This window comes from Oncorhynchus gorbuscha, linkage group LG20 (assembly GCF_021184085.1).
Source record: "Oncorhynchus gorbuscha isolate QuinsamMale2020 ecotype Even-year linkage group LG20, OgorEven_v1.0, whole genome shotgun sequence".
Taxonomy (NCBI): domain Eukaryota; kingdom Metazoa; phylum Chordata; class Actinopteri; order Salmoniformes; family Salmonidae; genus Oncorhynchus; species Oncorhynchus gorbuscha.
The window spans coordinates 3174472-3187407 of NC_060192.1; the positions used below are offsets into that span (position 1 = coordinate 3174472).

The window sequence follows — 12936 nt, forward strand, 5'->3', positions numbered from 1 at the left end:
GAATTTGATGTTCCTTTTGATAGCATAAAAGGCCCTTCTTGCCTTGTCTCTCAGCTCGTTCACAGCTTTGTGGAAGCAGCACCTAGATCTTCTGCACAGATTCTGACAGACCTGGGCCCTGACAGTAAAACTCAGCAAGACAAAAAATAATGGTGTTCCAAAAAAGGTCCAGTCGCTAGGACCCCAAATACAAATTCCATTTAGACACCGTTGCAAACAAAAAACTATACATACCTCAGCCTGTCCTAGCGATTGGACCTTTTTTGGAACACCATTATTTTTGTCTTGCTGAGTTTTACTGTCAGGGCCCAGGTCTGTTAGAATTGTCATACGGTAATTTGGTAAAAAGCCAATTTGACATTTGCTCAGTACATTGTTTTCATTGAGGAAATGTACGAGTCTGCTGTTAATGATAATGCAGAGGATTTTCCCATGGTTGCTGTTGACGCATATCCCACGGTAGTTATTGGGGTTAGATTTTTCTCCACTTTTGTGGATTGGGGTGATCAGCCCTTGGTTCCACATATTGGGGAAGATACCAAAGCTGAGGATGATGTTAAAGAGTTTAAGTATAGCCAATTGGAATTTGTTGTCTGTATAACTTATAATTTCATTGAGGATACCATCAATACCACATGCGTTTTTGGGTTCTCACTCTCTCTTCTCTCTCCCCCCCCCTGCCCTTCCTCTCTCTCTCTCTCTCTCTCTCTGTCTCTCTCTTCCTCCAGGAGTTCTCATTCTCTCAGGTGTGGGCTAGTAACCAGCACCCCCTGCAGTGTGCCTTCTCATTGGAGCGTTACAGCCCCGCCTCCTCCCAGCTGTCCTGTAAGATCAGTGTGCGCCAGGTCAAAGGTCAGGAGCAAATCCTCCAGGTCTACACCTCCGTAGTCGAGGTAAGGGGAGGAGTGTGTGTGGGAGGAAGAGTGTGTGTGTGTGTGTGTGTGTGTGTGTGTGTGTGTGTGTGTGTGTGTGTGTGTGTGTGTGTGTGTGTGTGTGTGTGTGTGTGTGTGTGTGTGTGTGTGTGTGTGTGTGTGTGTGTGTGTGTGTGTGTGTGTGTGTGTGTGTGTGTGAACCCCAAATGGAGGTGATGCTGTTATACTAATAGGCTCACTCATTAGAGTGAATGTCTCTGGATTTGACTGAAGAGCTTTTCTTAATGAAGCTCTCAGGGGGCTCTTGACTTGTATATTGCATCGGTTTAACTCTTTGAAGCCATATAATCTGCTGTTATCTGTAGAAATGCATTGAATTATGAAATAAAACTTATCCTGGAATGGTTTCTTCCTCCAGAGTGAAAAGGAGGTAGTCCCCTTCTTCACTCAGTCGGACTGTACCATCACATCACAGATGGGGTCCAGGGCTTTCAAGATCCCACTTTCCATCCGCCAGAGGATCTGTGCCACCTTCGACACAGCCAACGCCAAGGGCAAGGACTGGCAGCTGCTTGCACAGAAACTCTGCATAGACAGGTGAGATACCATACGCATGCACTTGCTCACACACACACACACACACGCTCATACACTCATACATACACACACACACATTCACACACAGAAACACTTTCTGGTACTATAAACAAAGAAACCTTGGTCCCCATCCTTAAATTCTGTTATTCTGGCCCATGCGATGTTCATCATTTTTAAATTTGACTAGCAGTCATCTTGAGTACCACCCGTTTAAGTCCATGAAATTTAGGTAGTCTAATAAATTATATTGATTAATAATGACACTACACGCTACAGAAATGTGTATAACGTCTACTTTGTTTGCTCTATTGGCTTGGTCAATATGACTCATCATGAAATGACAAAATTACAGAAATTATCAATCTTGACTGATTCAACTCTGTCTACCAATTGTCCCCATGGCTGTGCCCGGTTCATTTGCATACGGGTTGGTTTTTAGTCTGAACCTTCACCACCGTGGGAGAGGGAAAGGGGAAAACCTAGTCAGTACAACTGAATGCATTCAACTTCATGTTGATGCCAATCCTTATCTGCTATCACCAAGCAGCCCTACCAGAGACCAGGCCACAGGCACACATGGCTGATCTCATTATATCTGTACGCACACACACATACACACACACACAGACTGAGAGACATACACACACTGAGACACATACATACACAGAGACACATGCATACATTTGGGTGAACTGCAGGAAGGTCTCAGGCCACCAGTTGCTCAGGCTGGAGCTGTAAGAGAGAAATCAAGAGAACAAGTTTATAATTTGATGATAATATTATGAGGACTGGTGTTTTGCAGGTACTATTTAATGAAGCTGCCAGTTGAGGACTTGTGAGGCATCTGATTCTCAAACTAGACAATCTAATGTACTTGTTCTCTTGCTCAGTTGTGCACCGGGGCCTCCCACTCCTCTTTCTATTCTGGTTAGAGCCAGTTTGCGCTGTTCTGTGAAGGGAGTAGTACACAGCACTGTACGAGATCTTCAGTTTCTTGGCAATTTCTCGCATGGAATAGGCTTAATTTCTCAGAACAAGAATAGACTGACGAGTTTCAGAAGACATTCCTTTGTTTCTGGCCATGTTGAGCCTGTAATCAAACCCACAAATGCTGATGCTCCAGACACTCAACTAGTCTAAAGGCCAGTTTTATAGCTTCTGTAATCAGTTTTCAGCTGTTCTAACATAATTGCAAAAGGGTTTTCTAATGATCAATTAGCGTTTTAAAATGATCAACTTGGATTAGCTAACACAACATGCCATTGGGACACTGGAGTGACGGTTGCTGATAATGGACCTCCGTACGCCTATGTAGATATTCCATTAAAAATCTGCAGTTTCCGGCTACAATAGTCATTTACAACATTAACAATGTCTACACTGTATTTCGGTTCAATTTTATGTTAATTTAATGGTCAACAAAATGTGATTTTCTTTCAAAAACAAGGACATTTCTAAGTGACCCCAAACTTTTAACCGGTAGTGTATGTCCCTCTCTCCCCCTTTCATTCCCTCCATCTCCTGTAGAAGTATTTCTGAGATATCTGCCAGAGCTTTATTTGCTTAGGATGTTGGGGATTTTAGCGGTTCGATATTGGGTGATCTCTATTCCCTCAGCAGAAGAAGAAACAGTCAATAATAGATGGCTCGTGTTTTAGCCATCTTGGCTGTGTTTACCCAGGTAGCCCTATTCTGATCTTTATGTCACTAATTGGTATTTTTACCAATGCGATCAGATGTTTTGACCATAATTGGGCTGTCTGTATGAACATAGTCCTGGTGTCTTGTTTCCACATAGCCTATCCTTTCCACCATTACTCTCTCTCCCTTTATCTCCTTGTCCTGCAACCCCCTCCCTCCCCTCTCTCTGATCTTCCATCTATCTTTTAGGAGTGTGGAAGGGGGGGGGGGTTAAAGTTTACTGAGTAGAAGGGTGACGTAAGCCGCGTGACATAAACCAGAAAACTGTGCTGGTAAACAACATGAGGCATTTCGGGAATGGGATAAGGATTTGGGGAGTATTTTCTAACCAGTGGAAGCCGCCAGCATCATTTAATGAGAATGTCTCTACCTTGTTAAGCATTTTTGCTATTATATATCTGGGTGTGTGGGAGCATCATCACCACACCTGGGAGAGAGAGAGCGAGAGAGAGAATCTACCGTGATGAAACAGTGCCCTCTGGTGAATGTGAGTTTTAACAACAGCTAAGGTGGTGCGATAGCAGTGAGGGAGTTGGAATTATATGCTGAAATTTGATATTCAGAATAATAATATAAGAGATGCAATATACATGTATTTGTTTCCTTCTTCCTTTTCATCATCCACTCATTTTTCCCCTTATACTTCTTGTCCAGTGTCTAGTAACCGCAGCTAGTACCTCTTGTTGGATCTATTCCAGTACAAGCATATCTGAATCATCAGGTCAACTACTCATCAAGCCCCAGTATTCAATATGAACAGTGTCCTCTCTATCTCTGTTTCGCTGCCCCTCCTCCCACTTCCCTCTCCCCTCCCTCTAGGAACCTGTGTTACTTTGCGCGTCAGGAGAGCCCATCGGCGGTGATCCTCAGCCTGTGGGAGGCCCAGCACCAGGACACAGGGGACCTGGACTCTCTGGCCAGCGCTCTGGAGGAGATCGGCAAGGTCCACTCCACCCACTCCACCTCCAATAGGACCAGCACGCAGACCACCACAGGGACCACCACAAGGACCACCGCTACCCTGGGCCGCAGCACTGAGGAGCTGGACGCTGAGTTCACCTAACCAGGGGGAGGGGATGAACTGATGAACTGGAGCCCCAGCAAAGGATCACAAGGCTGGGAATGAACTAGCCAAAACAGGGGAGGAATGGCTGGACCCTTACAGTGGAGGAGGTCAGACAGAAGACTCCAGTCAGGGGAGGATTGGACAGAGAGCAGACATGACTAAGTACTACAGGGGAACTAATGAACTACTTTTACTAAAGTCAGACCACCAGGCTGAATGGAGGGGTAAGAGGGACAAGATGATGATAGGAGAACAAGAGATGCTGGAGGAGAAGGGTATAAGGGAGAGAATGAAAAGGGGTGAGGGGGACAATGGTTTGAGAGGGGAGGGGTGAAGACCAGTGATAGGGGTGCAAGAAGAGATGGGGATAAGGGACAGGGGCTAAGGGATAGTGGTGCAAGAGGAGAGAGGGAGAAGGGGACAAGCAAGCAGTGTAGTGGGTTCTAGAGGTCTGAAGGTCCTGTCACGAGAGGGCAGCTACTGTTGTTTAGGTGGAAACAGACAGAACTAATTACAGTAACCTAGGGACTACTCCACAACAGAGTCAAAAAGTGAACCACAACTGAACCACAAACCAACAAGTGGCACTCTTTCTAACCTGGACTATTAAGCCCTACCCCTCTAGTCATTCCCCTCAATAGCAAGAATTCTTTGTGTGACGTGAATATGTTGTTGTTTATTTTATATTTATGATATCTCTTTTCTTGTGTTTTTCCTTTGCACATTGAAGGTGTGTTAATGCATCGGCCTACTGTGGAACCAGAGAGAAACAAGCTATATCTAGGTATTGTTGACAACATGTTGTGAAAAACAGTCAGTATTGACGTCTGCCATATGACGTCACAAACATTTGGGTTACCCATACCTAGGATTACCCATACCTAGGATTACCCATACCTAGGGTTACCCATACCTAGGTTTACCCATACACACACGAGCATACTACTTAGAATGAAGGAATGTATTTGGGCATACATTCAGAGTGCAATGTATTGGGGCAAACATTCAGAGTGCAATGTATTGGGGCAAACATTCAGAGTGCAATGTATTGGGGCATACATTCAGAGCGGTGTGCTTTGTGGTATATGCTGATATTGGGACGCAGCCAATATGTTATTTTACTGAATGGCACTGAAAAGGTTCTGGTGTCACACTAAAGCAGTGACATTAATTAACAAATGGCTATCTGCAGATGAATGAAGGAGAATGTATGAGGGATGGTCGAAACATCCCAGGCTGTCACATCAACACCCACACACAAACAAGCAGAATGGCACTTTCCTATCAGGTGGATATTTTTTACCTAAATGTATTGGTCAGAAAATGAATTGAAGTGATTAGAGTATTTACGTGTGCTGTTAACCCTTAAACTCCCACTCCAGTGGTGCCGTAGGCCAAGTCAGGCTAACTAACTAACCCTTAGCCTACTACCAGGAAACACAAACCCAAATATTATTCAACTTCAAAAAGTTGCCCACCCACATACACACACAAAATAGGTCAAAATAAAAAAAAGGTCAACTGTGAGAAACAGTGTGTAGAACTGTCATGGTGTTGTTTCATGGAATTTACAGTGTTTTTACATGCTAGTACCTAACTATAGTAAGCTGTCCAGTCTCCTCTACCTAAAGTGTGGGAGACACCAGGCACGTGGCAGAGGTGCTCCCAACGTTGTTACAGCATTTAAACCCATCACACACGATAGCAGGAGCTGCAGCTTGGAGATGATGAACTCACACACACTGAACTGATCTGAAATACACACACACACACTCTGGGCACATGCATACACAGTTCCCCGATGTAGTGAGAGGTGCATGCCTAACTGAATATCTGGAAGGCAAAAAATTAGCCGACGCAAAGAGCTATCTATAGACAGTTTGTGGGTGCATGTGTGCGCACCTGGACGTGTGTTTGTGTGTCATGAATTTGAAGATCTGGCTTTGTCCCTTTGGAGAATCCAGCCTAGTGCTAGTATTTGAGTTCAATCTGATGTGTGATGTGTGAATCTCTCACAAGCTACTGTCTTTAGATCGGTATTCCTTTGGAGAAAAATGAAAGAAACAGTACTGATTTGAGTAAAACGATATCTATGTCGGACGTACTGAGACATTAGACATTTAGCGCTTTTATTTTGACCTGCTGTTTTGACATCATCTGCCCTTCCTTATTAGGAAGAAATCTAAGAGAAATCTAAGAGATCCTTCCTAGTTCTCATACTGCAATTATTATATTTTTGGTTAGAGTGAAACGTAACTATTAAAAATAGTTGAATGATGATTTTATGCTGAAAATATTATTATGCATACAGTGAGAGGCATTTAAAATTCAATTAAGCCATGAACTCTATAATCACATTTGATTGACTATAGCGTTCTACAACGCTATACATTTTCAATGTTAAGCAGGTGAATAGTACGATGATTATTATGCTGCTTATCACTGTTTGATGTGTATTTCTGCTGATTTATGTTCTTTTCTTTTTTCCTCAACATGATTTGCAAATGTATATACTCTATCATGTTTTGAAATAAATATGCAGTGAAATTCACTTGTTTTGTTTGTTCTGAAAATTACATTGTAATTAACCTTAGGCCGGGATTCAATCAACATTGTGCCTTCTAGAGGTCATTTTCTTGAGCCATTTGCCGTGTTTACCATCAATGCAATCTCTTTTTAAGCATTGTCGGCTGTCAAGTGCAATGCTCTACAACATGCCAACATGCCTTGGATTGAATACTGGCCTTAGGTTTATTACAACAACTAGGGTGTCCACCCACTCTGCCCAGATTGGGTGAAAACGTGCTTTGGTGATGAAATGTCACTTCTTTCTGTTATAAACAGTAGCGGTGCGTGGATCAAATCACGGAGGAAGAAAAACAAATCATACTACAACCTACTGTATAGCACCAGTCAAAAGTTTGGACACACCTACTCATTCCAGGGTTTTTCTTTATTTTTTACTATTTTCTGCATTGTAGAATAATAGTGAAGACATCAACACTATGAAATAACACATATGGAATCATGTAGTAACCAAAAAAGTGTTAAACAAATATTTTTACATTTTAGATTCTTCAAAGTAGCCACCCTTTGCCTTGATGACTGCTTTGCAAACTCTTGTAAGTTGACCTTATTTATAGTGGCAATCACCAGACCATTAACAAATGAGTTACCAACATTTATAACTGCTGAAAACATACCTTTAAAGAAAGTGGAAACCTACTGACCATTTATTAATGAGTTAGGCCTAACAATATTTATACCTTATGTTCCTTGCATTCAATGCTACAGGCAGCAACAATGTCATACATTTGTTTGACCAGACAGCATCAGATCGATGGCCTGCACATACTGAGACAGAGGGAAGCTGTTTTGCTCGCTCGGATGCCTTCTCCAATGAGATGCATTCAGCCTCTTGTGAATTGAAGGAAAATTATGAAACACAGAGAGACGAAAGATAAATTATATTTAAAAAGTATTAAAGATGGTTAAAGATCTTCTTTGCAGATCCTCTCAAGCTTTGTCAGGTTGAATGGGGAGTGTCGCTTCACAGCTATTTTCAGGTCTCTCCGGAGATGTTCGATTGGGTTCAAGTCCGGGCTCTGGCTGGGCCACTGAAGGTAGCTAGCTAGCTAGCAAACGTAGCTACACACAATAATACCAAAGACAATATCAGCATGGAACGTAGCTAGTTAGCTGTAACATTGCCTAAACAAACTGCACTATCAATTTAGGATTCTACAATTTCACCATGTTCAACCTGCAGATCGATGTGCCTCACAGAGTGGAGTTTAACATTCGCAACAGCAGATATCCTTTTGAGATCGGAAATGTTGCCTATGCTACAACAATGGGCCACTTATAGGAGTGAATGGGAGTCTATTGGGCACTAGCTTAAAAACACATTAGCACAAATTTCATTAACAAGTACAACATTACAAATCTTTTCCGAGATTAGATAATTAACTTGCTATCTGTAATATCGTATAGCTTTGGAATCGTGATATTACGTACCAGAGGTGGGACCAAGTCACTGTCATTCCAGTCACAAGGTCCGTGTTTCAAATCGAGTTCCAAGAAGGGGTCAAGACCAAGTCAAGACCAAGTCATGCATTCTAAGAGCATGTCACGTATGCTCCCTCTCCGGCCTCTAGGTCACCAGGCTGCTCGTTATGGCGCACACCTGTCACCATCATTAGACTCACCTGGACTCCATCACTTCCTTGATTAATATAATAATAAATAATATATGCCATTTAGCAGACGCTTTTATCCAAAGCGAATTACAGTCATGTGTGCATACATTCTACGTATGGGTGGTCCCGGGGATCGAACCCACTACCCTGGCGTTACAAGCGCCATGCTCTACCAACTGAGCTACAGAAGGACCACATACGTGCCCTATATATGTCACTCCCGTTGGTTCCTTCCCCAGGCGTCATTGTTTCTGTGTCATGTCTGTGCGTTGTTTGAGGTTCTTGTTTTGTATTATGTTCCGTTTATTTGATTAAAACACTCACTCCCTGAACTTGCTTCCCGACTCTCAGCGCACATCGTTACAGAATGACTCCTCACTTAAGGGAAGCATCAGGGATAGTTTTTTTTTTTTTGGTTAGGTGGGAATGACGTTGGGTCCGGGAGCTGCTACAGGCTTTCATGCCTCAGCCGGATCGTCGTGCTTTCATGCCTCAGCCGGATCGGCAGGCTCCCCTGCCTCAGCCGGATAGTCGTGCTTTCATGCCTCAGCCGGATCGCCAGGCTCCCCTGCCTCAGCCGGCTCGGCAGGCTCTCATGCCTCAGCCGGATCGTCGTGCTTTCATGCCTCAGCCGGATCGACAGGCTCTCATGCCTCAGTCGGATCGTCGTGCTTTCATGCCTCAGCCGGATCGACAGGCTCTCATGCCTCAGCCGGATCGACAGGCTCTCATGCCTCAGCCGGATCGTCGTGCTTTCATGCCTCAGCCGGATCGACAGGCTCTCATGCCTCAGCCGGATCGACAGGCTCTCATGCCTCAGCCGGATCGACAGGCTCTCATGCCTCAGCCGGATCGACAGGCTCTCATGCCTCAGCCGGATCGACAGGGCTCAGCCTCATGCCTCAGCCGGATCGACAGGCTCTCATGCCTCAGCCGGATCGACAGGCTCTCATGCCTCAGCCGGATCGACAGGCTCTCATGCCTCAGCCGGATCGACAGGCTCTCATGCCTCAGCCGGATCGACAGGCTCTCATGCCTCAGCCGGATCGACAGGCTCTCATGCCTCAGCCGGATCGTCGTGCTGTTTGAGGTTCTTGTTTTGTATTATGTTGTGTTTATTTTATTAAAACACTCACTCCCTGAACTTGTTTCCCGACTCTCAGCACACATCGTTACAAACATCGAGTCACAAGTTTTCAAGTCTCAAGTTTAAACAAAATCTTTACATGCAACGACTTGTTCAACTACAAATCATTGTCTATTTGTTGAGGCTACCAGACAGCCCTTTTCATTATTTTGTCTACAACACATTTTGATTAGCCTATGTAGAGTAATTGTAAAATAGGGTCCTTGTAGCAGGTTGACATGCTCGGAGGGTGTAGATTTATTTACAGAAATAGCCTCTGTATCAGGCTTTACCTTACCTATCTAAATGGACACAGGTAGAGGGCAAGACTGTGTAGCCTCCTCTTGAGAAAACAAATTGAATCTGTCTAACAGGAGCTCCAACAGGTAAGCCTACATAATATAAGCACTTGGCCCCTAGGACTATACAATTACCCAATTGGCAATTACAACCAATAAGCTGGTTCTGCAATGCAAAAGGCAATTTGCACATCCATTGTTAAATTGGTACATTCGTCTTAATCAGACATAATTATTTTGTATGATATTTCAACACCACGCATACATGGAACTATCATTTTCAATGTTCTTACTCCAAAGCAGTCTATGCTGAGGCACACACACTCCTGAGGCGCACAACAACAATAACAGAGACATAGGACACAGACGCATTGAACTCCAACATAACCCGGGAAATATGAAGAAATTGTTGTCTAAATGAAAATGTCTTGTAGGCCTATCAAACATGAAATGTAAATATTTTTGCTTGTACACTAGCTAGACAGCTAGTAAGTCTTAAAATTTGAACCACTAGTTTTCTGACCAAGGATGCTATCTAGCTAAATTACAGTACCTGAGTTGACAGGTTAGATAACTAGCTAGCTAGAGAGCTAATCCAAAAAAGCTAGCTAATCAAATTGGAAATTCTGTCATGGTGATGTTAGTTAACACTTTTCCCTATATATTTTGCATATTGCGACATTCAAACAAGGCTACAATGAAAAATAATGGGACTGTAGCGACTGTGTTATAATGTACGCTGAGAATCGGGAGTGAGTGTTTTAATAAATAAACACAAATAAATACAAAATAAGAAACACAGACAACGCACAGACATGACACAGGAACAGAAACAATAACACCTGGGGAAGGAACCAAAGGGAGTGACATATATAGGGAAGGTAATCAGGGAGGTGATGGAGTCCAGGTGAGTCTGATGACGTGCAGGTGCATGTAACAATGGTGACAGGTGTGCACCATAATGAACAGCCTAGTGACCTAGAGGCCGGAGAGGGAGCACGCACGCGTGACAGTTGGGGTGTAAACTACGTTTCTATTCAAGCGTTGATTGACATGGTAATATACCAAAAGTATTTGAGAAAAGTAAAAAAGAAACGGACCCCTCTGACGCTGTACAATACATTATGATTGTTGCATTATGCAAGACATTGTGTGACGTACAGCATCTTTACACCAGGTATAGCGCTTCTCTCGCAGATTGAAAACAAGAAAGTGAAAGGGACAGGGGAAGAGAGATACCTAGTCAATTGTACAACTGAATGCATTCAATCAATCAATCAAATGTATTCATAAAACCCTTTTTACATCAGCCAAGTCCTAAACAGAAACCTAACATAAAACCCCAAACACGAAGGAATGCAGATTGAGAATCACGGTGGCTAGGAAAAACTCACTAGAAAGGCAGGAACCTAGGAAGAAACCTAGAGAGGAACCAGGCTCTGGAGGGTGGCCGGTCCTGTTCTGGCTGTGCCGGGTGGAGATTATAACAGAACATTGCTCACTGTGTTTTTCTGTGACTTGGCTCTGACCTAACATAATCGTTTGTGGTGCTTTTGCCGTAAAGCCTATTGGAAATTGTAAACTGTGGTGGGATTAACAAGAAGTGTATCTTTAAAATTGTGTGAAATACTTCTATGTTTGAGGAATTTTAATTATGGGATTTCTGTTGTTTTGAATTTGGCGCCCTGCACTTTCACTGGCTGTTGTCATATCGATCCCGTTAGCGGGATCTCAGCGCTAAGAAGATTTAACCGGGTGATTCTCACAGAATCTTTCCAAACATTAAATCTGTACAAAGACTTGCATCAACAAATCTCCTTTTTAGGCATTAATAACAAGGTCTGAAGTATTTGAACTTTAATTTAAAAACATTTACTAACAATTTAAACCTTTTTGACCATTTTTTCCAAAACAAGTCCTTAAAAATCTCAGCAGCGCAACGTTCTGAAAATGTAAAGACAATTAGGTAAGCTAATACATTTTCTTTTTTTAATAAATGTATTATTAACAGTTACATGCAACATGCACAGTTACTTGAAACTTACTTGAAACTCTGAAATAATATATATTTTTTAAATTAACAATTTTACTTGATTTTGACTGATTTCTCTCATTATCGCAACACCTTACGCAATCTACAACCTAATATTTTTGATATTTTATTGAAACCTGAAAGAACATAACGTATAGAGTCTGCACATGCATTTCAAAGCAAACTACTATTTTTCCATTCATTAAATGAACAGGAAATGAACACCTATCGCGGTAATGATTCATAGGTTTCATAAATGAGGTTGATCATTTCGGTAATGATAATAGTATACTAAAACTGGGGTGTGGTTTAAAACGTTATTGCATTTAATGTAGAGTTCAATTAAGTTCAATTAATTTAATTTTGCAGTGCTTCAAAAGTACATAAAATACATAGGCTAAAAACAGAGAACATAAAAACAACACAGACAGATACATTATAACGGTGCTAAACAGGGCAACATTAGAACATATGACACAAAACATGTAAACCATTTGACAACGGCTCTGAAAAATTACAGACCACCTAGGGTGAATTTCCCCATTCTGATTTCTCGATACTTGTCATGTGGGGGTACATTTAATTCTGAACAACCATGCTAACAAGAACAGGTGTGGAATGTGCGCACAGCTAAAATATCAGACAAATATAAATTCACGTACCATACTGTGCACACCACAAACTTCTAATTCATGGAAGTCGTCCAGTTCATTCGGAAGCAGGTACTATTTTTCCCCCCCAATGTCGATTGGTTGTGTCTAGTATACATTTGTTTCTGAACTTCAAAACTATTGTGAATGAATTACATTGGCAAGGTAGCTGTGGTATAAGCAGGATATTGCACTAGTAGAAAATCAGTTAACCTCATTCCAGGGGGTTAAAATGCCCTCCGCTTCAAGATAATGAGATCAACTTGGAGGTAGGGTGCACGTGGCCGTTTTATGGCGGTAACCCTCACAGTCCAGTCCTATCACCACCCCAATGCCTCTTGCTACCCTCGCTATCCCCCTTCCAATTCCAGTGTTTTACACAAGTTTGTTTGTG

At 42.5% G+C, this 12936-nt stretch overlaps 1 protein-coding gene across 1 annotated transcript in view; it reads left to right on the forward strand.

The window, feature by feature from the left end:
* The window catches only part of LOC124006612 (netrin receptor UNC5D-like), a 41719-nt gene extending 34932 nt beyond the window's left edge, over nt 1–6787 (forward strand). The window contains exons 7-9 of the mRNA XM_046316665.1: nt 729–893; nt 1291–1469; nt 3990–6787. Of these exons, the coding sequence (XP_046172621.1) occupies nt 729–893; nt 1291–1469; nt 3990–4233 (588 nt within the window). The 3' untranslated portion in view covers nt 4234–6787. The remainder of the gene's footprint in view (nt 1–728; nt 894–1290; nt 1470–3989) is intronic.
* Nucleotides 6788–12936: the final 6149 nt, after the last annotated feature.